General features: G+C 36.9%; 1 protein-coding gene across 1 annotated transcript in view; it reads right to left on the reverse strand.

Annotated features, from left to right (window-relative positions):
- Window positions 1-26,302, reverse strand: part of dnah7 (dynein, axonemal, heavy chain 7) — a 98,940-nt gene that overhangs the window by 71,136 nt on the left and 1,502 nt on the right. Inside the window, exons 4-28 of the mRNA XM_077216407.1 lie at window positions 25,458-25,626; window positions 25,282-25,372; window positions 24,979-25,159; window positions 24,565-24,637; window positions 24,000-24,125; window positions 19,293-19,412; window positions 18,924-19,107; window positions 18,561-18,740; window positions 17,879-18,151; window positions 17,654-17,781; window positions 17,505-17,583; window positions 17,175-17,399; window positions 16,619-16,765; window positions 15,844-16,164; window positions 15,217-15,584; window positions 13,589-13,775; window positions 10,936-11,129; window positions 5,881-6,079; window positions 5,219-5,359; window positions 4,286-4,498; window positions 4,027-4,136; window positions 2,789-2,957; window positions 1,328-1,430; window positions 947-1,074; window positions 410-622 (exon numbers count right to left, since the gene is read on the reverse strand). Coding sequence (XP_077072522.1) covers window positions 410-622; window positions 947-1,074; window positions 1,328-1,430; window positions 2,789-2,957; window positions 4,027-4,136; window positions 4,286-4,498; window positions 5,219-5,359; window positions 5,881-6,079; window positions 10,936-11,129; window positions 13,589-13,775; window positions 15,217-15,584; window positions 15,844-16,164; window positions 16,619-16,765; window positions 17,175-17,399; window positions 17,505-17,583; window positions 17,654-17,781; window positions 17,879-18,151; window positions 18,561-18,740; window positions 18,924-19,107; window positions 19,293-19,412; window positions 24,000-24,125; window positions 24,565-24,637; window positions 24,979-25,159; window positions 25,282-25,372; window positions 25,458-25,626 — 4,322 coding nt within the window. The remainder of the gene's footprint in view (window positions 1-409; window positions 623-946; window positions 1,075-1,327; window positions 1,431-2,788; window positions 2,958-4,026; window positions 4,137-4,285; window positions 4,499-5,218; window positions 5,360-5,880; window positions 6,080-10,935; window positions 11,130-13,588; window positions 13,776-15,216; window positions 15,585-15,843; window positions 16,165-16,618; window positions 16,766-17,174; window positions 17,400-17,504; window positions 17,584-17,653; window positions 17,782-17,878; window positions 18,152-18,560; window positions 18,741-18,923; window positions 19,108-19,292; window positions 19,413-23,999; window positions 24,126-24,564; window positions 24,638-24,978; window positions 25,160-25,281; window positions 25,373-25,457; window positions 25,627-26,302) is intronic.

The raw sequence follows: 26,302 nt of genomic DNA on the forward strand, positions 1-26,302 counted from the left end.
AAGTTGTAACCTCTTTCTGGGTCTCTTCCTGCACTGCACTACTGGTTATTTCTGAGATTTTGGATGATTCGCGTGTTTTGTTTCTTGTGTTTCTTGTTTCTCGTCCTCACACCCAAATAGGGGCAAATTTGACCAGCTATAATAAATGATCTGGGGGGTATTTTGAGCTGAAATTTCACAGACACATTCTGGGGACACCATAGATTTATATTACATCTTGTGAAAAGGGGCATAATATGTCATCTTGAAGAATATAAGACCAAATAAAATCAAATATAAAACCAAAATAAATATTATACTCATATGTGTCACTGCAAAGTTAAAGCATATTATTTTTAATTGAGACATTTAAATCATAGTGTTGACAAAAGTACAACATGTGGGGATTTTTCGTAGATACAGGTCCTACCTTTAGGTTCCCTGCGGCAGTCAGAACAGATTTGACAGCCCTCATGCCGTAATCATAATGGTGTTGGGAAGAGAGCTGCTCAGAGCACAGTCTATATGTAGCTACAATCTTCACTGAGAGCGGTCGTGCTCTGACAAATCCACAGGAGTACAGCACAATCTCAGCTATCAGAGCATAGTCTGGCACCATCATAGCTACTGTCCGGAACAGAGCCTGCAGCAGAAAATTACACAACATTCACAATTATAGAACAAGCTAAATGAAGTACTCCAATAAAACGGAATAGAAACACATATTGAACAGTGACAAGAATATTACAGAAACATTACCAATATACAATGTCATATTAAAAATAATAATCAATGGATATTACACTCATACATAACGTAAATTTACATATTAAATACCCATTGTTATTATTCGTTGACTTATGTTAACATTAACAAAGTTCTTATAGTAGTTTCAGTGAAGCACTTTTCAGCATATTCCATATACAGTACTCTGCACATCTTGGAGTGGACTTGGTTCTCTACATGCCTTCAGGTTGTCAGGTAGTTCAGAGCGTCCAGCATAGCCAGGGTTCATGGTGATAAAGACAGCGCAGGTAGGGTTCAGTTTCAGCTCTGTCCCCTCAAACAGCAGCATCTCAACGTGGGCAGAAATACCTGCAGAAAAATGATTATGCATCCAACCCCAAATACAGAAATCTCATTTTATTGATAGATTTATGCAATGTAAGCATCCTAATGCTTGATTTTACTGGACTCGACTCATCAAATTCAGATGTAGGCATCTATTAAGTTTGATAGTATATAGGATGTTTGGAAAAATAAATTCTGTAGCTCCATTGATTGAACCTTAAAATCCACTCAAGTTGCAGTTAACATTCTAACTCAAAACGAGCACACAAACACACACCTCTCTGGATGGTTAGAATTTGCTGAGCCACCACTGAAAGCACTTCCAGATCAATACGGTTGAACTCGTCAAAGCAGGCCCAGGCACCGGCCGACAACAAGCCCTGGAAGAGACCAAGTATCTTTACCATGACTTACAGCAAATGTAGTCTGAACACACCTGTGCTGCAAGATAACTGACAAAGGTGAGCAGGATGACATTAAAACGCAAACTCTTTGCAATTCTATGCCCTCTGATTAAAATACAGCTGTGGTGCCCTGATAGTACTAAGACTGTGATAGTACTGAGGCTGTATAGCAAAAGCATTGCAATCTTTGCTAGCATACCAAACTAAAAGGAAAACTGACATGCCTGTATTAATTATAAGATATAGTGGGGTCTAAAAGTCGAATGCCACTAGAGAAAATAATTCTATACTTTTGCTATTATCTAACATCGATATAAACTTTTAACATTTTATTCTGAAAGGTTTAACTGGAAATTAATATTAATTTTAAAATGTCTTAGTTTTTGTTATGTTCCTCTTTTGCTTTAATGCCAACAGAACCCAAAAGGACATGAACTCCAGAAGTTTGATGATCATGTTCTCCAACATGATCTGAGAAAAATAATTTATTCATTCATTCATTCATTTTTTTTAACAGAAAATTAACATGGTCATTTCTCATAATGAAATAGAAAAAAAATATTTATCCTACTTTTATTAAAATTTTTCAAAATAATACAACTTTTAGTTTATTCCCAGGTTTAAATAAAACTGTATTTCCCCCAGAGTAATATCTAATTGAACTCTGGATTTAGAAAAGACTCAAATAAGTAATATTTAGTGGGATTAGTAATCTATAAAACAACACAAGACAAGATGAGACAAGACAAATCTCATTATGTGGTATTACTGTACTTGGTGTAGTGAAAAGCACAATGAAGACAGAGAAGAGGAATAACAGTACTTAATATAAAAACTCAGGAGACACTCACTTAAACACAACATAACATTAACGAGAATGGACGAAGATTGAGGGAGAACGGATGAGTGAATGACAAGGAACAGGTGAATGAAATTACTAATCAAACAGACTGGGGAAAACTAGAGCTGCGTCCCAATGTGCATACTATGCCCTAAATAGTATTGACAATTACTAATGTCACATACTATTTAGGATGGATAGTATGCACATTGGGACGCAGCTTAGGTCACAGGACTAAACCAAAATGAAACATAATGAAGGGGACAACACAGAACATACATGTTACAATTATTTAGAATTATTTCTTTTCCAGTAAGCCAATGCCAAATACTGTTATATTATTATATGTTCTTATATATATATATATATATATATATATATACATACATTTTTTTTTTGCTGTGAGCTAAATAAAAGAAACTTTAAATAACTTGGCTTAAGCACAACTTGTGAAAAAGTGTAAAATACCTATTTATAACTTTGTAAAACTTACCTTAAAGAATTTTCCCAGTGCAATGTAGTCCAGGCCATCGGAACAGTTGAAGACTACACACTGCTTAGCTACAGCTTTAGCCAGATCTTTGGTGGTTTCGGTCTTGCCAGTACCTGCAGGACCCTCTGGGGCTCCACCAAGATGTAAATGTAAAGCTCCAAATAGAGTTCTGGTAAATAAAAGGTGCAGCCAGAGGTGGTGTTAACTGAATTAAAAAAATTACTGAATTTAATAACAGATAGTTCCAAATATTTTCAGTCGTTTTGAAAGATTAAAAAAAATAAACTAATATTCAAAAGTTTGTGGTCTGTAGTTTTTTTTATATATTTTTGCTCACTAAGGATACATTTATTTGAACAGAAATACAGTAAAAACAGCATTGTAAAATTGTATTATACTGTCATTTAAAGGGCTGTTTTCTATTTTAATTTATAAGTAATTTATTATTGTGAAATTAATTTTCAGCATTCAGCATTACTCCAGTTTTCAGTGTCACATGATCCTTCAGAAATCATTTGAATATGCTGATTTGGTGTTCAAGGCGATTTCTTAGTATTATCAAAGTTCAAAACTGTTTTGTTGCTTGTGATTATTTGATTAATAGAAAGTTTAAAAAAAAAAGCATTTATATAAAAGTCTTTAGTATCATATTTGATCAGTTTAATTCATCCTTCCTGAATATCTGAATATCAATTTCTTAAAAAAAAAAAAAAAAAATTCTTACTGACCCCAAACTTTTGAATGTGTAAGGGGCCGGTTGTATAAACATAGCCATTATGTTAAGACTATGTCTTAAGTTCTAGTGTGACCCACTAGCAGTTAGTCTGGGGATTTCAGTTTTACTTTTCGGTATCAAATTAGGCTAATCTACGTTTTTATGTAACTGATTTTAAAAAGCTATGAACAGTCTTAAAGAAAAAAATTGGTGTCTAACTTGTAAGAGTAGTCTTATCGGTTTATGCAACCGGCCCCTGTGGTCTATTGCATTTCCCTAAACATGAAACATCGCCACTAAAGGATGCTAAATAAAGTTTTAAAGTGCTCCAACGAAAATAGAGTATATAGACTATATATTTTTAACATTTAGAAAAAAAGAAAACAATGATGGATAAAAAATACAGAATGACATAATATTTACAATCCAATAAGTAAATTATTATTTGTAGAGCTTCCTCTGAGTGGAGCTACACTGAAAATGATTACTTTTTATCATTTTGTATAATCTAAAGCATTCTGACCTATAGCAGCGATCAGTGAGAGGGGTGATGACCAGTCGTGGTGTGTTTCCAAGATACTCATAGCCATATGCCAAGCCTGCATTGATCATCTTTGTCTGAAGCTGGTTTTCCTTCATAGACGGGGTCGAATCAAAGAGTTGAGAGAAAAAATGGAATCAAAGCAGATCATCTGGTGCCCAAAACAATATCTGGACATACTATTCACAAATAAGGTCGCAATAATTTTCAATCACGTTTACAGACAATCAAACTGACTTACAATCCAATAGTAGCGTAGCTGGCTGAGCCACTCAAAATTGGTCTCATCATCCACACCCTTCAGTACCAAAGAGGCCAACACGTCCCGGGCATGAACGTCAAGCACCACCAATGCTCCAAGTGTGACTCGGTTCTGTTTGGACAGCTTGCCACGCACCAGAGTCACAATGTCATCTATCTGAGTATTGTTCTGATCCAGATAGGTCTGAAGAGCCTGATTTAGAAATAACCCAGTCATATAATAAGATATTATGCAAGTGATAATGTACAGTAAGACAGCCGTTATTGCAAACTACAACTACACGTCATTATCTTGCGTATAATATGGCTAATAATAAGTAAATAAATTAATAAATTAAATTCTGATTCAAGTTTAATTATTTTATTATATGAGAAAAAAGAAGACATGAAAACAGCACAGCTATGTGGACAACAGTATGGGAGTTAGTTTTACAGTTTAGCAGGTAACTATGCACAAATATCGAGTAGAATGCCATGAATAACCAAAGGACCCTTTTCAAATTCCCAGGGTTCTCAGAAGCGGAAGATCATAGTTGGGTATACTTCTATAGTGGTGAATGGGAGATGACAGCAAATATAATGTGTTCCCATTTGCTTCAATAGCAAAAGAAAAAAAAAGAGGGAAAAAATATAGAGAGACTGATTACAGCAGTCAGAAGAGTGAAAGATGTCAGATTTGCCATCACTCCCACAGCCGTATTATTAGAAAGACACTTGCAGAAGTGTTAATTATTTTTTTGTAATTTATTGCCACGGTAATACAACACAAAGTATAGTATTACAATTATAATTTAAAAAATATATATATTTTTGATGTTGATTACTGTGGAAATGTGCCACAAGGAGGTTATACAAGAATTAAGTATTCTGGAGAGCTGTGCAATAAAAGATTATATTGCTATGAATAAAATACCTCTGGTCCCTTTGCAATGGCTTCATGAATGTCCTTTGTCCAGTAAACCTGTGAGACACAGAGCACTGTCTGACCTGGCCAGGCCCTGACCCAGTTGATTCTTAGGTCTTTCGGATATGCTTCAAGTGCCTCTCCAATCACCTGGCAGCCAGGAGCCAAGAGGCAGTTTGCATTATTTTACATTTCTTAGAATGGCACAGACATATATAATGCTGATATGATATGAAATTCATTCACTCTGACTTTTTCAGATGTTTTGCTGTTATTGCTTGTAAATGTGATATTCCAAATTTAAATGACCATTTCACCTCTATCCATAATGTTTAAGGTAAATAAATTTGAGATTTGACATCCATTTAAGTAACTCTGGTGAGAAGAGTGTGTGAAAAGGTGGTAAATATATATTTAATTCATTATGCATGTTTCTTTAATGTCTGGATTTTCTTCTGGTGTCTTGTATTCTTCATTGTATTATTATCTCTCAAAATAAAATAAAAATAAAAACATTGAACAACCACAAGCAATTACCTGTGTGTAGGATTTGTCAACGGAACCAATTAAAGTACAAGTCAGGCTAAACTAAATCGAATCCAATTACATAGTTTCCATTTCTGCTACTTAGAAATCCACTGACTCAAAGAAAGTTTTATTCATTTCTGTACCTTGTGTATAGAGTGCAGCATGCCAATCTCCAGCTCCAGGAGCCATTTTTCCACCTGCCCACGAGCTTTAGATGTAGAGATGATATCCAGCAGTTCCACCACCTCTCCTTCACTACTCCTCATATGAGTGATGTCCAAAATGTCAGTGAACACAACGCTAGCAATACCTTCAAAACACTTCTTCAGGTGAGGCTGCACCCTGAAACATAATGATAAAGGTGGCGGTGAACTGATGCCCCTATCTGATATTTCATTTAAGGTGACATGCAAAATCAACTGCACCGTAATTTTTGTTTCAGCAACACCGAGATGTTTAAAAAATCTCTCTTTTAGAGAAAAAGCAATACTCGAATGTGTAACCCTGTGAGATGATAGCATGGACAACTTTTATGTCGTACCACCTGGAGTCAGTGACTCTATTAACTTGTATCTTCATTTATTATCACTTCATCCCTCTGGTTGTTTGTGACCCACACCTCCGCAAAACAGCTGCTACATTTTGATTTTTTTTCTTCTGTAAAGCTAGAATGTCAGATTAAACTAGACCCAATGTATAAGAAATGGGGGAAACACAAAGGATGAGGGAGAATGACAAAGGGAGAGCAAGAGAAAGAGAGCAAGAGAGAGGTGGTCAGAACAGCAGAAAAACAAGGCACGCTAAGGCCAACATTCCTAGTTTTATGAAACCAAAAGTACAATTTGAACTTGCATTTGAGGCATCATCATTCATCATTAAACAAATACCTGGGGTGAAATATATTTGCTTATACGTTAAGGGCCTGCACAGGGGAGCCACAGCAGAGAAAGTAGGCCAGTGTCACAGGGAGAAGAAAAAGCACTATAATTAAATTCCCTTAGTAAATACTGGGTTTTAAGGGGTTCAGATTTGGTTTTCTGAGGTAGAGAGAAGCTACATTGCTTTTCATTTGTCCTTCCTGTCCCTTTTGAGGCCTCACATGCTAAATGTTCATGTAGGCAAGAGTGGTAAGGTACAGTAGGCGACGTAACATTATTTGGATATGCCCTGAGAGACATGCCAAAGTAGGCTATGTGAGAACATAAGACATAGTCATAAATATCACAGGCTTGAGATTTAAGCTCAGCAGAGTGAATGTTGTGTTTCTTATTTCATGTTACAGTAAATTACATCTAGCCTACATTCTTACTTATACCAAACACTCTTTGTAGCAGTTGATAGCAATTGATATTCAATAGTGATTTTTTTTCACAGCTAGTATAAGATAAAAAAGAACATGTTTAAACTGCATTTCAGAGCATGAGTTGTAAAAATACAGTTTCAATCCCTTTTATTCTTCATGAAAATTCAGAAAAAGAAAGCATGGCAGCAATTGACCAAAACTTGCATCATCTTATGTTTTTTTTTTTAAATAATTGATATAGAATTGACAGATCTACCGTAGTTCTTTCCGATATGCAGTCATGCAGTCTGCCCTTATTATAAAGCAATCTATCAACACAGCGGATTCCAAACAGAAAGAATATTGAAAACAGAAGCCTTCAAAGTCAGATCCCCTTAACTGCTGACAAACAATATTCCTCATGCCTATAAATCATATTGTCTCCAGAAATGTCTTCTTTAAGCCTCTTTTCCATTGAGGATGTGGAGAAAGTGTAAATTACTGTAACTCACTACACTAAAAGGGGCAAAACCACAGAAAGTGTGACACTTCATATAGCTCCAGGAACAGCTGTAACTGAAACAGTGGATATGATTTAACTGTGGATCCAACAGAATGACCAACAGTGGTCGCCAACGTGGGCTTTTCGACGGTCATTGCCTACACTGACGAGCAAACCCTTACGAAAAAGAAGTTTTTCAGTCTACATTGTATATACTTCTCAAAAAATATACTTTATGTAATTCTCAGAAATATACTTACAATTACCCTTAAGTGTACTTGACTTATACTGAGAGAAAAGTCCAAGTATATGTGGCCTGTACTTGTACTCAACCTTTTGATCGAGATATTCTTAAAAGTATAATGAAGTATTCAAAGTATACTTGGCTTGTAGATGTGTTAACTCTTTTGATCGAGTAGCCTATTAAATATACTCTTTGACATAGTTTTTCATACAGTCTTAGGAGACTTACACTATTTGAAAATATTGATTAGAATATTGATATAAAACAGATATGTTTCTGATTTGCGTATCTGAATTTTTGTGTAGGTTAGTCCACTGGTGTAGGAATTTACTTTAATTCTACTTTACTCTTTCCTCACCCTTGACTGAACTTTTCAGATATCCATGTTTTCACTGTTATACGGTAGGGGGCGCTATGACACATTTTCTAGTACAGAATATCAAACCCAAACAAACACAGGAGAAGAAGAAGCTGAAACAAGTGATAGAAGATTGCTCACGCAAATGTAAAATAACGTGATCATCATGTCGAAACCAAGAGAAAACGACGACTGTGAAGCTTTGGGGGTGTTGGACTCGATCTACTCTATCTGTGTTTTGATCATCGTTCTGAATCTGATCAAGGCGTGTAGTCTGACAAAAATGTGATTTTCTCAACTTTCTCAAAAAAAATTTTTATGAAACTTACCGACATTCAAGTGTTGATAAAATAGAATGCTTGAAGCTAATGAAATGTTTTTAAATTTAGTTAAAGTAGCCTACAGTTAAAGGTATTTTTCAAGTATAAAAAAATAATATCTACATTTTATCAGTAGTAGTATACTGCAAGTGCAAAAATAATATATAAATAGTAAACTATAAGTATAATGTTATGTTTACTTAAAGAAAACTTACAAGTATGCTTGAAGTATAAACTACTAAACTAGTAGTTTACTGAGAGTACACTTCAGTGTGTAACGCTACTTTCATAAACTAAAAAATGTGCTACTTGTATTAAAATAGTAAACTACTAGTATACTTATAAGTTCACTTGTAGTACAGATTCATTACAAATGAGAAACATAGTTGTGTACACCTAAGTTTACTACTGTTACACATATAGTACACTTAAACGAATACTTTTATATACTAAAATTTTATATACTATAATAAAAACTTTTCTATACTTAAAAAGTCCCAAGGAGTATTGAAATAGTACACTTACATGTTTACTACATGTAAACATTGATATTAGTATACTTACTATAAAGTATACTTAAAAATATACTTGAACATTACTTAAGTATACTTCATAAAATTAACTTGAAGTATGCTTCTTTTTCGTAAGGGAAAACATAACCAGTCACAGGTGAAGCGAATATCATTCAACATCTCCTAACAAGACAACATATGGTCTGGGTAGATTAGATGGTAAGCAAACAATTAGTTCAAACAATCAGTTCTTGTAATCAACATGTCGGATGCCGGTGATAAAGATATTAGCGAGGGCCAAATGGTTATGGCAAGGCGATGGATCACAGTATCTCTAAAATGGCATCTGGTCTGAGCCAACAGAAGGTCTACGGTGGCACAAGGAATGTGTCACAACACACAGTGCATCACACTTTTCTGCATAGCTGCAGACCAATCAGAGTGCCTATGATGACCCGTCCACTGACAAAACAGAAGCACCTACACCTATATAGATTGGATCAGTGGAAGAAGGTCGCCTGGTCTGATGAGTCCCGGTTTCTTTAATATCACATGGACGACCTTTTACATGCATTGTCTACCTGGGGAATTGATGGCACCAGGATGCAAAGTGGGAAAATGACAAGCCGGTGGAAGGAGTGTGATGCTCTGGGCAATGTTCTGCAAGGAAATCCTGGGTCTGCCCATTCATGTGGACGCAAATGACACGTGCCACCTACCTAAACATCACTGCAGACCAGGTACTCCCCTTCAATGGTGTTCTTGAGTGGAATTGGCCTCTTTCAGCAGTATAATCCACCCTGCCCCACTGCACACATTGTTCAGGAATGATTTGAGGAACATAATGAAGAGTTCAAGCAAGGTGTTGACTTGGCCTCCAAATATCCAAAATCTCAATCCAAATGAGCATATGTTGGATGTGCTGGAACAACAAGTTCGATCCACCGTTTTGGTAGTACGCAGAGGACCAACAGCATATTAGGCAGGTGATCATAATGTTTTGGCTCATAAGTGTATATTGATATTTGAAAGCACGGTCAGCAATGAGATTTATAATGCCAATATACACTTCCATTTAAAAGTTTGGGGTCAGTGAGATATTTTTGTAAAGAATTTTTTTTAAGCAAAAGACTTCAAATAAATGCTGTTCTTTTGAACAGAATCCTGAAAAAAATTATCACGATTTCAACAAAATATTTCTGGTTTCAACAATGATAATGACAATAAATGTTTCTTAAGCACCAAATCAGCATATTAAAATGATTTTTGAAAGATCATGTAACACTGCAGTAATGAAAACACTGGCTGTTGAAAATTGTAAAATAGGATAAAACAGAAAACATTTCAATTTAAATTGTAATAATATTTCACAATATTACTGTTTTACTGTATTTTTGATTAAAAAATGCAGCCTTGGTGAGCATAAAAGATATCTTTCAAAAACATTTAAAAAATATTACCAATTCCAAACCTCTGAACATTAGTGTGTATATAACAATTCAGTGATAGTAAATGACATGCCCCAATATTGCTAAAATTAAAAGAAAAAGAAATGTTGTGGCAAGCAAGATGAGTAAGACGGTGGCGTGATTGATGATAAGCGCCACCTGCGTGCTGCACCGGTCTCGTATCTCACAGAGGAGCTTTAGAAGCATAGTCGAAGGACGAGAGCACCAGGCCTAGAATTTTATTTTATGTTTTGTTAATGTGTGTGCGGCAGTTGTCCGTGAGGGGCTGCCGCCTCCACTTTTGTTTTGTGTTTGTTTATTTTTGGATTATTAAAGTATGTTGAATGTTCGCCTGTTCCTGCCTCCTTCCCATAACAACTAACCTTCGTTACAAATTTACACAACATTCACTTAAAATTCACAACAACAAAAAAATCATTACCCACTGACAAAGCCATCAGTAAAATTGCCAAATGTCAGCCGATCTATCAGACCGTCACTGTACTGAATACTTTCGAAAGTTCCACTATACCTGGTTGGATCTTTAGTCTCGGAGAGGATCTCTAGCAGCTCATCATTGGACAGGAAGAAAAAGCGGGGGAAATAGAGTCTCTTCTTCTCCAGGTATTCATTTAGACCCTTCAGAATGAGTTCCAGCAAATCGTTACTGCTTTTCATCTTGTCTAGCATCTTTTCAATGGCCACCACTGCCAGGACATGCTTGTCCTAAGAGAGAAACACATGTGATGCACACAATGAATATCACAAAGGGAAACATTTAGACACAGTTTGCAAGACATTTAGCCATGTCTTATAAAATTAAAATAAATAAAGGGATAACTAGATTTTTACATAATTTTTAAATATGAGTGTTGCTTATAAAACATATTGCTGTGATGCTAGGTTTGCAAGTCATTGTTATGCAGTTATTAGGCGTTCTAAGTAGTTGCTAGGGTGTTCTGGGTGGTTGCTTACAGCCCCCAGCTGAAAGAGACCACCCACAAGTCTCTCTACAATATTCTAGTCCTTAGATATGGCTTGGGTTCTTCCTTCAATGCACTGTCTATGGGATTCAACCATTTTCAACACCTCTCCTTAACAAGACCCATGGTATTATTCATGTCAGCCAGTGCGAGCTACAAGCTTAAGTTTAGTACTTAGGAGTTTGTTCAAATCCCATACCGTATGTATGAGAAAAAGCTTCTATAGCAAGAACCGCTAATACTTTAGTAGATCAGTAAAGTCCATATTTGACCAAAGCCGGTCATATTAGACCGATGTCTAAGGAAGCCTCTGGACCGTGTGAGCTGTTTTCAAGTTTAGCTGCACTTCAGTAGAGAAACTCAACAAGAATGAAAATCAAGGGTAATGAAACACCATCACACTCCTTTTAATTCTCTGCCCCCGAAAGTTCAGACAAATCCAGTGATGAAAAGATGATATTCATAGCCATATTTCCCTGCTCTCACAAAAGAGTTCATTTATGAAAGGTGTCTCCCACTAGGAAAACTCATCCCATCTTTTGCTGTCTGATTTTCAAACGCTCCTCCAAAGGTTGTATGAAGGCCACGTCCTTCATTAAAGAGAGGAAACAATTGGGTACGCCGCCCCTCCTTTTCCACCTCTCACAGATGCTGCTCACCTGTAAAGTGATAATAATTGCTTTTTCCCCTTTTCGGATTGCTATTGATTTTCTATTACCTACGGTGACTAGACTTCACGTTCACGAAGAGATTGAAGTTTAACGATCACTTTTGGATGAAAAAAACCCCCTGAGTTTTCTGACAGGGACTGAGAGGAAGTAATGAGGGGTTGTTAATAACCAAAGCCTACACATGATAACCCTTTTAAAACATGAAAAACATCATTGCATGACTCTAATGAAAGAGAGAGGGGATGTTTTATGCCAATTACTCTTTTTAATTATCCTCCCTCTCCGTCACACTGAATTACATAGAGTAAGAGGGTGAGTGCTGCCGGAATGCGCCTGAATGAAGAGATGCTGAAAATCATCCGCTTCCTTTCACAGGGTGCAGAAACATGCAGGTGGACTGTTCAACAAATCCAGATATTCAGTTACTGATCGTTTCCTTCATGAATGCAATACCTTTCATTTACAGTAGCAGTATGCCTCGGGTTCCAGAACAGCTTCACATGTCCCTACTTGTGCTGTAAGCTAAATAAAAACTGGGCTCAGATCTGCATCTACTACGCTGATGTTTCTCCAAAACACCCCACTGATATTGTAAGCATGTCTTTCTTTATGTACTGCTGTTCATGAAACCAGCATTCCTGTAAAGCAGCAAAAGGCAAGAGCACCTGCCTTCCAGCTGAAATAATATGTTTGCTTTTCCGAGTAGAGCCATTTATGGCTTCTAGCCTAATGTGGAAATCGTGGAGTGGTGTAGGAATTATTCAAAAGGAAAACATCCTTAAAGAAGCCCAGAATTTTGAATTCAATTACAGAATGTTTATCTATGTTTCTGTCAAATGGGGAAAGTTAGAAACACATTAGAAAAGAGTAAATAAAATCTGGAGGCGACAAACAGCTCTGTGGGTTCCAAAGATGAAGAGAGACACCTAGTGGACATTCTGGTATTGCAGTCCATAGTATCATCTGATTATGGCTTAGGCACAAAGCTGTTTTTTCAAAAACATGCTTTCACAGAATTGCTTTAGATTCATGTATAAAGAAATTCTACATGACAAAGCATATGACTATAGTGAGTTTCTATTTCAGAGTGTCAGTCAACTGTCAGGAAAAGGTCTGTTTTAAAAGTGTTTTTTAACTCCCTTAAAAGGTGCTTAGTTTTTTTTTGAATCTATGGACACATATTTTCTCAAACCTTGTGGAGGGAAGCAGCGTGCCTCATGCTGCACGACGACCTTGTTTTCTGTACACTCCCAGATTTGAGTCCCTCCAGACAAAATCCATAATTCCTATTTGATGGTACAGCCAGGCGACTTTTTTCCATTTAGAGGAGGACAACAGATATTGATGTCTCTCATAGCACTGAGACTGAGATGAGTGACTATGTTTGGGTGTGTCTGAAAGCTCTTTCATTTGTCATGAACACGACAGTTTTACACACAAGATATGTCAGAAAGTTCTCCAAAGAGTTATTCTCAACTCTAGATTTAAACAAACTCAAATTCATGTTTATATTTTGGGCTTTCTGACTCACCAAGCTGACTTGTTTCATAGAGTCCCTCCAGGTTTTGTCCACAGCAGTAAAGCGACGTCCCTCCTCGGGCATCTGGGCCATGATGTCTGGGGAACTGAAGATCGGCTCAAGGTAGAGCCATGTGCCCTGAACCTTCAGCCACTCATCCATAATTTCCTGCAGCAAAAGCAGCTTACCCTCCCATTCCCTGAGATACATGCATACAGACACATTCATATTCAATGTATATATGCTAGACGAATAGCTAAAACCTAGCGCCTTTCCACTAGGTTTGACTAATGACTTCCATGTGACTAATCGTGATTCACTAAAGCCATTTAACCAGCAATTTAGTCCATACAGGCTTTAATGGAGATGATAATGTCAACATTAATTAGATTGCTTAGAATGTTTCGGCTCGATGGTGGGATAAAATACCTTGTTATACATGCAAATTTAGAGGAACCAAGGCAGGGCGTAATTAAAAAGTTGCGCCCCGGTAAAATTTTCCTGATTATTTTGTGATGAGGTCGATTGCAGTAGATATGGCTGAAAATGGGATGTAAACTTTTTATACCTAAATTCTATACCCAATTTTAGCAATACTCCATGCAGAAAATTCATCTGTAAAATTAAACTAATTAGATGATCTGCAGGACTTCACTTACATTACTGTTTGTCATAAAATGAATGAATGAACGAATGAATTAATATAATCAAATACGACAGTCACAATACCATATGTGTATAAGTATGGCATGTTTGTAGAATAAACACTTCTGAGGCACTATTGTTCATACTGACTAAGGCTAGGTTTACAAGACAACAATGTGCTAAAAATGGAAACGTTTTTTCTTTGTACAGATGACAACGTTATCAAAACGTTACCAGTTCACACGCAAAAATATAATAACGCTGAATTATACATGCCAGACAAGTAGTTGGCAATGTCACTTTGTAAATAAAGACTACACGCCCGCGCACATATGTATTCTTTGACTACAGTGCACTCGAGCTGAACACACGTCTATAGACACAAATTACGTAATCTATATTTTTTTTTGTCTGATTTTCATTCTAAGGATGTTAATCTTTATAAAACAATATTATTGCTCTTTCTTCTGGGTAAATTTAATCTTCACAAAAACAGAAACATTCACTGTAATCCCAATTTTAGAATGACCTCCTCTGATATAAAGTCATTTTTTACTTCCTTTAAGAAAATGTCAAAACCTTTAAACACAAAAGTTTAGAAAACATATCGTTGAGTCTGTTGTAAGGAACCTTTAATTTTTCATGATGATAAAATGTTATATTGTGTTGATTTGTGTAATTCTTATAACCACTTGTGATGATGTCCGTATTTCTTACTGTTAATATCTGTATCCTTTCATTTGCAAAAAAAAGCTTATAAACTAAACGCGTAACAGCTTACGCATGTGCACGACGTCACCGTTTTCACTGATTCGCATTTTTGTACTTTACACGGAGATGATAAAGGTGTCGTTTTCAAAAACGTTCACTTTGAAACCTGTTTTTATAAGCATAAAAATCATAAAAAGTCTTCCGTTTTAAGTTGAAAATGGTGTTGTGTAAATAGCCCCAAAAATGTGATACTAGAGATGTTTAAAACTATACCCAATTCTCACCGTATCTCGGCCTCAAATGGCTTGATGAATGGTGAGCCCCTCATGGTCTGGGTCTTGACAATATGATCATCCAGCAGCATTTGAATCTCATCTAACGAGGATAAAATGGAGGTTCCTGTTTCACGATAGGGCAAGAGGGTGAACTCCATCCCTGCCCATTCACTGGCCATGCGCTCCATGGCCTTTTCAAGGCCGTGTTCCTTACTGGCCCCTTCGCTGATGGTTTCAAAGGCAGGGAGGTGAGCCTCCAGATGCAGGGGAAGAAACTGGGCCACACAGGAATCCTGCTCTGAGGGCTTGAGGGGGAAGCCGACAACTGAAGACATGGCCTCCCAGTGGCGTTCACGGAGACCAGGGTTGCAAAGCACCTGCCGAAACAAATCATCCCCATAATTAATGAGCACGCCGGCACAAAATCTGCACTCAGAATTCCCTAGAAAGCATAGCAGATTTCAGCCCCTTGCATGCTCAATTTTTAAATATTTTTGCTAATTTATAATGCGTTGAGCTACCAAGAGTAAGGTACTCTAAGTTCTATTTAACACATTTTACTCTTTTTAAATCATACCACACATTTACCCCATACCGTAAAAAAGGTGACTCAAATGAAAAGAATCATCTCTGTACCTGTACTAGAGGAATGTGTTCCTTAAAAGTTTCCACTTCCGCTTTCACAGAGGTAGCGATTTGAAGAGCTTTGGGTGAGTCCTGAAAGCTTTTTTCAAGCTTGTACAAGGAGCGGATGTAGTTACCCACATCCCCTTCCACTTTGTCCGGGTTGACGGCTGCAAGCGGGCCGGTCACCCACTGATGGTGCTGGCTCTGAAACTCAGCCGCCATCTCATACAGCTGCAGATAAGGGAGCAGACGGTCTTGAATCGTTTTGCGTTGTGGGTACTGAGAGACAGGCCAGCCAAATGCCTCCTCCTCCTGGTTGAAGCCTCTGATCTGATGGATAAAAGAGTGTACGAGTTTGATTGTGCAGGTGCAATGATAAGAGCAGTCATTCTCACAGGCACTCTAAAACTCTTTGACAAATCCAATTGACAAATGTGCTAAACATCTATTTTGTCTGCACTTGTGTGTGAATAGGCTTTGGCTCAAGCATTTCAGAATGACGAGAACATCAGGTTTTCTTTTCATCTCTGAATGATTTTTTAATCAGTAAATCAAAAAATGGTATTCAGTAAAAATAAGTATTCTTATTAAATGAAAAATGTATCTGCCTAAGTGAGCTGTGAGGGTGTTTTTATGTGCATTTTGGAAATATTATTTACAAATAGGAAACAAATTTAATTGTGTTTCAATCCAGCATTTTTTATGCAATATCACAAGAACATGTGTATGAAAAACCAGCTTAAATAAGCAGTGAAACAACCATAATTTTTCCATATTTCTTTACCTTTTCCATAACCAAGTCCAGTTTGGAATTGAGGGTCTGGGCTTTTTTCAGATACTTGCTGAGCTCAGAGAGGTCACCAAACGTCATAAACTCCTCCACTTGCTGTTCATAGCTCTCGAGATCCTCCAAAACCCTCTCACACCTCAACTATGATTGAAAAACACACATTATTACATGCACTAGTGTAACAGTATCAGACTGAACATAAAAGTGCAGTTTTTCTACATGTATGTATTAAGTGTTTTTGGTGATTTTATAAATTTGTATCTTGTAAGTTTGGATTTCTTTTTAGAGCTCTTGTGTTTTTGGTGATTCTTCGTACAAAATAAAAGCTTGATTCTTATGCTTGGAGGTCTCTTGTTTTCCCTAATTGTTGTTCTTATGTATCTACTATACAGTTTAATGTACAAAGTGTTGAATAATGTGAAGGTCTGTTGTGTGTCTAAAGATCTGTTGCCATGCTGACATTGTCTATACGTATGCTTCCGTGTTTGGTTTGACCAATTGTTTTTAAAGTTGCCTATGCTTATTGGCCAGCGTGTGGCATCTCTAGTACCTTGAGGCCGTCCTGGAACTGGCTGGTGTTCTCTTTGATAATCTGGCGGTGCTTATCAAAGACAGAAGGCATTTGTGCATGACGCTGGAAGGTCATGCTGTTCAGCTGATTGTCTGTGAGCGAGAATGTGACATAATCCACCAAGAAACACAACCTGCTATTGGACTCCTGGAGCTTAATTTCCAACTGAGGCATCTCCTCTGCCTCAATCTTCATCACATATTCCTACAGCATAAATGACAAACGGGAAATGACATACTGAAAGGTCTTTGTTTTTTGTCAACAGTAATTTAACAAATATGGTTCAAAAATAGAGCTGGTAAGTATTACCTTAAGCTCCATGAGTTCCTGTGTATTTGATGGATTTCTGAGGGCTTTGTTTGATATAGTATCATATTCCTCGCACAACCTAGAGATCAATGACACAGATTACTAACAGGTTACTGACAAGAATTTTCAGAAATTCCTCAGTGTCTCACTTTTTATTGAACTCCTGATGACCCTGCAACATATGAGTGACCAGTTTCTCCAGGAGAGCCTCCGCTCGCTTTACGAGGGCAAGGACCAGATCATGGGAGTGCACTTCAAACATGCCCAAACGCACCACCTAAACATAAGAAATGAAGATTCTCAGTCAATCATAATTCTGTGGGCAAAAGCTAGTAGAATGTAAACAGGTGAACTCAATGTAACTAAAGATCAACCTTCAGGGTGATGTATTGGATTTCATCAGCCAATTGCTGGTAGCGGGTCACCTCCATCATCAGCTCCTGGAAGGAGTGCTGCTCCTGCAGGAACTGGGTAACATCATCCTCAGCTTGCTGGGACACCAGCGGAGCATACTTATCATAGAGACGGATATGCTTCAAAGGTTCAGCGCATTCTGCATGAATTACCCGTCTGACCTTCTCCTGCTGGGCCTTCAGGATCTCTGGCAGGATGATGGGCTTCAGAGTAGGGTGTGTTTCTGGGCCAGGCTAGAATTAGCAAAGTGTTAAATGTGTAAATACATGAAATATTAATGACAATTTTCAGAGTAAAGACTGCTTTTTAAAGGAATGACATTTGAGTTTGGTTATAGCAGCTGATAATATTTACTAGAGGTAATCTTTGTAGGAGGTTTGATAATGGAAGACCAACTATAAAATATTTAGTTAACGGAGTTCTGTTTCAGAAAGAAAAATCTTTGTGACTCAGTTAAAAAAATTGTCTGTTTTCACTGGGGAGGATATTTTGAATTCTAAAACATACAGCTTTTTCAACAAATTAATCTCAAAAGATCAGAAAAAACTGGATTCCTCATGATATGATCCCTTTAATATTTCAGCTATCAAACCACATAGCACAAGCCAGATGTAAAATAAAATTTAAAAAACATATGTTTACCCATTCTTGGTACAGCTTCATCTCCACTCCGGGGATCAAAGTTAAGGATTTCAGCATCATGTCATAAATGTTTAGCAGAATGACTTCAAAGTCTTTGAAATCAGGTTCAAATTTGATAGTATTTTTGTCCAGAACCAGCCTTAGGACAAACCCTGGATGCTCATAGGCTCGCACTGAATGCTTCAATGGGGGGAAAAACATATTACTTTATATAGGCCATGTGGATTTATAAGGATTGTTAGTCAAAAAAAATAAAACATAAAAGATGCATTGAAGAAAAAAGTGATATAATACAGCGATATAATAATTAAATTTTCTCAAAAGGGTTCAGAGTTTCAGACGCAGTGGTACAGGAGATCTTACAGGGTCCTGGGCGATGAGGTGCGTGTAGTCCTGAATGGACTCCAGTGCTAGGCTTTGGAGCTGGGAGGTCATGAGCGTAGCCGCACAGTTGTAGAAAGACTGCAGTTGAGCAACACTAGTGTTGCTAGGGATCCATTTGCGCTGCTTACCAAGATAGAAGATTTGCTGCACTTCTGGTATCCACCTGTTTGTTTGATTAAATAAAAAGAAAGAAAAAAGAAACAAGAAACAATCATAATTGCATTGTTTTTGCAGGGTACAGTCTGTGATTCTCAAGTTACTGTCCTCTTCCATAAAAAATCAACAGATAATGATTAATGTGCTCAATTATTATTTGACAAGCATATAAAAACAGCTTAGTGTGCTTACTTTTTGAGAAGAATCCCTATGGCACATTCAATGTCTTTTTTGACTAACTGCTGAAAGCTGGATAACTCCACAGACTCCTGCTTATCATGGAAGACCTCCACATCAATAAGGCGCAACTTCCTGCAGAAGTGAACAAGACAATGTGGACATAATGGAAAAGGAGGGGAGAACAGTATGGAGCTAGAAATGTGTCTTTATTACATGTGAGAAAATAAATGATCTGAGAGAAAAAAAAAAGTTTGAGAGAAAAAGTTATCACACTGATAGCAAAAAAGCATTTCATGAGAGAAAAAAGAATATTTGAGAGAAAAAGTTTTCATACCAATAGCAAAAAATAATATTTGAGACTAAAAAAAAGTTTTGAGAGAAAGTATTTTCTCATACAACATAAAAAAATATAAATTTGAAATTTTTTTAATTATTTCTGAGAAAAAAAATCTCTCTTAAAATACTTGGAAAAAAAATCTCAAATATATATTTTTTGCTATCAGTGTGAAAACATTTTCTCTAAAAATAAAAAGTGTTTCTCTCAAAACGCTTTTCTTTGCTCTCGATGCAATTTTTTGCTCTCGTGTCAGGATTTTGCTTTAGCTGTGAAAATTGTGTCATGGGCGGGGCCACGTTCTTTTTTTCCTATTGGAACGTTCCTATTGGCCAGTCGGGTGAGCATCGTCTTGTCTTAGGAGTCGAACTGAATCATTACACCATTGTTCGCGTTCGGTTCACCTAGATAGATGCAGTCTCTGCCTTAGAGTTTAGATTCTCTGCCCGAGCCCAGGCCCGACCTCGGGCCGATATTTCCCGTCACCATCCTCGGGCCAGGCCGGGCTTTTGATCTAGAGACGTGCACTCCCAACGCAAGAGAGTGTGGCGCGGGACTAGATTTGATGGCCGAGTGCGAGCGCGGGCGCGGGCTGTAATGCACTCACTCTGTGTGTGTGGGTTCCGGGAGAATAAAACGATTTGTGGGACTCCCGCAAACTAGAAATATCTATGAATAAAACATAAAAACTAATACATTTTTATTCATCTGTTGCAGAAAAACAACAAGAACAACTAAAACAAAATACAAATGATTTACAGGCCAGAGTTTTGTTTTATAACATGTTTGCAGCGTTGAGCGATGTAGCCAATCACAGACATATGTGTTGATTTCTTGAACGCAATGGCCAATCAGAAGCATTTAAGATAGTCTCCCCTCACTGCTCAAAACGGACTTTTTGTTCAGAGCTGAATTCTGTATGCTGGCAAATCCTCTAATTATAACAAACAAAGTGTATATATTATGAAAGATTCATTGTGCAGTCAGCGTCATTGATAATAACAGAGATGTGTGAGATCGCGATGAACTGATGTCAGCTTTAGGGATTTTTCAGGGAGCGCACTTTGCGCGCATTCAGTCATGCCAAACCATGCACTCAGTAGCTGCTTGATTTTAACAGTGGTTTGTGTGTTAATGCTTTAATAACACATAATTTATCAGGAGCATTTATGCTGATGTGTATGATGGCGACACGTAGGCTAACTTGAAAGTATTTGGAGGTGCAGAACAGAGGAGGAGGAGAAAGTAACATAGAAAGTAGTTGAGAACGTCAGTTATAACGACCCACGTATTAAAATGGTCGGGACTCGGGTTTAAATCGGGCTCGGGCTCATAATTATAGTTAATGTGTCGGGCCGGGCTCGGACACAACGTGCACGGGCTCGGGTAGGATCGGGCTTGATTTTTTGGGCCTGATCTAAGCTCTAAGTCGAGCACGGACACTCCAATGTTTGGGTAAGATGATGACACACAACTGGATGTTAGCTGGCTGAGCAAGTTCAGCATCACTGAAGATTAAACATTAAAAATAGCACTCATATTCATGAATGAATGTGTATTATATTATTAGCTTGCTAATCGCTAGTAAAGCTAATTATTAATTAGCCATCATGCTAGGTAAACTTGCATGAGTGCTATTGTTTAATGTGTAATCTTCAGTGATGCTGAACTTGCTCAGCCAGCTACCCATCGAGTTGTGTGTGTGTCATCATCTGCAGAGACGGCATCTATCTAGGTGAACCGAACGCGAACAATGGTGTAATGATTCAGTTCGACTCCCAAGACAAGACGATGCTCACCCGACTGGCCAATAGGAACGTTCCAATAGGAAAAAAAGAACGTGGCCCCGCCCATGACACAATTTTCACAGCTAAAGCAAAATCCTGACACGAGAGCAAAAAATTGCATCGAGAGCAAAGAAAAGCGTTTTGAGAGAAACACTTTTTATTTTTAGAGAAAATGTTTTCACACTGATAGCAAAAAATATATATTCGAGATTTTTTTCAAAGTATTTTGAGAGAGATTTTTTTTCTCAGAAATAATTTTAAAAATTTCAAATTTATATTTTTTTATGTTCTATGAGAAAATACTTTCTCTCAAAACTTTTTTAGCTAGTCTCAAATATTATTTTTTGCTATTGGTATGAAAACCTTTTCTCTCAAATATTCTTTTTTCTCTCATGAAATGCTTTTTTGCTATCAGTGTGATAACTTTTTCTCTCAAACTTTTTTTTTCTTCTCTCAGATCATTTATTTTCTCACATATAATAAAGACACATTTCTAGCTCCATAGAACAGAGGCAATCACAATGATGGAATGGAGAATAACATCTCTGTGACATAAACCATGGCCCATTCTGATTTAAAGTATTGTGCTTAAAGTATTGAATGTGCACTTGCAGAGCACTTCAAATCTTAAAAGTATCTAAAAAACTCTACAGATTCAGATAATGATATTAATGAATTAAAGGGCAATTAAAGGGATATTTCACCCAAAAATGAAAATTCTCTCAGTATTTACTCACCCTCATTTGTTGTTCCAACCCCATAAGACCTTCGTTCATCTTCGGAACACGAATTAAGATATTTTTGATGAAATCTGAGAGCTGGATCACTCCTCCATACTAGTCCATAGGCTTCTTCAGGGATTGAAACTTGCCGGCCTCGAAAAGTTATTAAAGACATCGTTAAAATAGTCCAAGTGACTACAGTGGCTCAATCTTAAGTTTATCAAACGAAGAGAATACTTTTTGTGCGCAGAAAAAAACAAAACTAACGACTTTATTTCAACTATTCATTTCCTTCTCTGTGGGCCTTGAGTCAGTTCACTAGTGATATAGTGTAAGCTTCTGTTGTTATACGTTATATGATATAAAATGCTGGATGACGTGTAATTTCCTGCTATTAAATTCAGATAAAACGGAGGTATTACTTATTGGTCCAAAAAACTACCCACAAAATCCCTTACAGTACAACTTTCATTTAGAAGGATGTCCTGTTACTTTATCCACTACAGTAAACGACCTGGGTGTTATACTAGACCGCAACTTGACTTTCGAAAATCATATTTCATATGTTACAAGAACAGCCTTTTTCCACCTTAGAAACATTGCTAAGCTACGTAACATGCTATCTGTTTCTGATGCAGAAAAGTTAGTTCATGCATTCATGACCTCGAGACTAGATTACTGTAATGATTTATTAGCTGGTTGTCCTGCATCCTCAATAAACAAGCTACAGTTAGTGCAAAATGCAGCTGCTAGAGTTCTTACTAGGTCAAGAAAATATGATCATATAACACCTATTTTATCATCTCTACACTGGTTACCTATTAAGTTACGTATCAATTACAAAGTATTCCTACTGACCTAAAAATATCTAAATGGTTTAGCTCCTGTGTATTTAACAGATCTTCTATCGCCATACAATCCATCGCGTTCTTTAAGATCACTAAATTCGAGGCTTCTGGTCATTCCGAGGATATCTAAGTCCACTAAAGGAGGGAGGGCGTTCTCACATTTAGCTCCTAAACTCTGGAATAGCCTTCCTGATATTGTTCGAGACTCAGACTCGCTGTCCCAGTTTAAAACTAGATTAAAGATGCATCTCTTTAACCAAGCATTCACTTAATGCTTACCTTTTATACTACTGCTGAATCAGTTCGAATGTATTAACATTATGAACATCAGCTATGCTAATTATTTCCCATCTGCCTTTCTGCTGTTATCTCGGGACGCTAGTCCCAAGGAAATGAATAGTTGAAATAAAGTCGTTATTTTTGTTTGTTTTTGCGCAAAAAAAAGTATTCTTGTCGCTTGATAAACGTAAGATTGAGCCACTGTAGTCACTTGGACTATTTTAACGATGTATTTAATAACTTTTCGTGGCTGTCAAGATTCAATCCCTTAAGAAGCCTATGGAGGAGTGATCAGATCTCAGATTTCATCAAAAATATCATAATTCGTGTTTCTGAAGATGAACGAAGGTCTTACGGCGTTGGAACAACATGAGGGTGAGTAACTACTGACAGAATTTTCATTTTTGGGTGAACTATCCCTTTAAGTGTACAAATAGAGTACACTTTCATAACTATGTTAGAAACTACACAGTTAAAGTGTGCTTTGTAATAATGCCAAATTTTAAAAAAAAGTTTTACTTTAAAGTACATTTTAAATCATGAAGAGCAATAAAGAGTTCAAAAGAATTACCATCAGTTCATATAGGCTTATGAGATCAATATATTCTAGCACTTCTAGTATATTCTTTTTAAGTATATTATTTCTGTAACTCTTTTAAAAAGAACTGCATGCTGAAGTGTACTTATTTTTCACAAGGGGCTTTATTACTACAATGCTTGAAGTATATTCAAGGTAATTTGTCACTTACTTGTAAGACACTTGCCACAGATCCAGTACTGCGAGCATAGAGGGACTGATGGAGTGAAGCTGGGTTCTCATTCTTTTCTGGGCCTGAATAAATGTTTTTTTCCATGGCTTTGGAATAATTTCCATTCTACAATAAAAAAAAAAAAATAAAAAAAATAAAAATGATGAAGAAAAAAACAATTTAATAGGTATTTAATACACAATTGACAGAATATTGACACTGACGCTGATATTATAGCTGATTTTACATATGTTCTTTTTTCTCCACAGTGAAGTACTTTTCTATTTTACATCATTGAATTTAATAGTATTAACATAATTTAAAATGCTATCCATCATTTTGGTAGGAGTGAAGGGGAATAAAATAAAGTTTTAATGTACTCATGCCACAGAAGTTGATATATCAACATCACATTACCATGTATCACAAAACAAATACTTTCATACTCATGAATTTTTGACAAATATAAACCAACTAGAATAACTAAAATGCCCTATGGTCCATTTTATGCCTATTATTTTTGTCTTGTAAACTGTACCACTAAAATGAATTTAGCAGGACTCACTCCTGTCTGTATGGGGGGAGATCTATGGCCTTGAGCACTTGATTCTCTCTGGGGTCCCGCAGCACAAAATCCACTACAATAGAGGAATAGACAGAATAAAGGACAACATCACACACAATACTTGGTCATAGCAAGCACTGTCATAGGATGGAGACAGTATGAATGCTGTTAAAATTAATATGGGGTTAAAATTTTTAAAAAAAATAAAAATAAAACATTAACAGTTAAAAATTATTGTTTATTAGAAATGACAAGAATAAATATCTTGTAGAAACAAGCACCTTGACTAAAAACATCAGATTTTCTATATATCTGCATTGGGGAAAAAATCTCAATGCTTTATACTACCGAAATATATGATGTAACTTTGTGCTACATTGTAAATAGCAAGATCTGCCAAACAGAAGACCATACCAATGGCTTTTTTGACGCTGAACAGATAGTCTTCTCTTATCTCATCTGAGACAGCCTCAATGGTTCCGCTTAAACTTTTCAGTTGCTCTGGGACTAAAGCAAGAACATTCTCAAGCCAGGAATCCTCCATGGCTGCCACGTCCTCTATGCCTATCCCACTGTGGATGTAATGGTAGTACCTCTGAAAGACATAAGACAAGACACAATGTTTGTGACAAAACAGCATGAGGACATACTATGTTAAGCAGTAATTATCTAGAAACGGAACCTAAATGAATCTGCAGATAAAAGGCCATCCCTTACCAAAATGTCCTTCTCTGCAGCAGTAGGTGCTCCTGAAGTGGATGGGGAGCTGTCTTCTGTGATAGGTGTAGTAGTGGCATCTTCACAGTGCCTAAAATCATATTGTTTTTTTAGTGATTATATGTGACATGTACAATTTGACATCAAGAACTCATCTTTATGGAAATTAAACTCACATAATAATGCTGACAAGAGTACTGCGAAACTGCTCACGATCCCTCTTGGGCTGGTCACTGCCACGATGCCTATAAGATACTTTTGAAATCCCTCCAGATTTAGATTGTAAATGCTGCGGACCTTGATGACGAGTCTGACTCCATTGTACCCCTGCTCCTTGCACGTCTCCTAAAGGGAAATTTAAATGGTATGTTCATGGGCGTAGATTACGCGGGGGACTTTTTATACAATGTAAATTCGTCCCACCGCACTTTTTCATAGGGCAAGTGTGTCAACGACAAGCTGAGGTTTTCACGGGTGTGTATACATCGATATTTAAAATCAAAAGAGTCAAGGATAGTCTATACGTGACTTTCACGTTTCCATGGTAATCAGTCACTTGTGCATTAGCTTACGACACGCCCGCACCCGCGCCGAATCCATCAGTCTTATAGAGTTCAAAATGGCAAAAAAACTCTTCACTCCTTTTTCACGAAAAAGTCAAGCACTGTAAGTTGTCATGTAGTATCCGAATTGTGTTGCACAATGATGAATAACTCCGTGTATTTCTCTTGATGAATAATTAACAGGTTTTGTTGTAAATTCACTACCCGAACAAACATGCAATATTTTCAATCTTTTTTTACTCGTAATGCATTTTATTTTCACAGATATGTTATCAAAGCCCTTCAAATTAGAATAAACATGGTGAATGTTAATGCTGAATTTGTATTTTCATGCATTAACAACCACGATCTGCTTGAATCAGGCAGCGTTGTAACGTGTACATGATGTTTATCATAATTTGGTAACATTTTACAATTAGATAAAAAAAAGTTTGTAGACAAACTTGAAGTTCTCTTGA

This window comes from Siphateles boraxobius, unplaced genomic scaffold, assembly GCF_051911475.1.
Source record: "Siphateles boraxobius isolate OS27281-9 unplaced genomic scaffold, OSU_SipBor_1 7, whole genome shotgun sequence".
In the NCBI taxonomy this organism is placed as follows: Eukaryota; Metazoa; Chordata; class Actinopteri; order Cypriniformes; family Leuciscidae; genus Siphateles; species Siphateles boraxobius.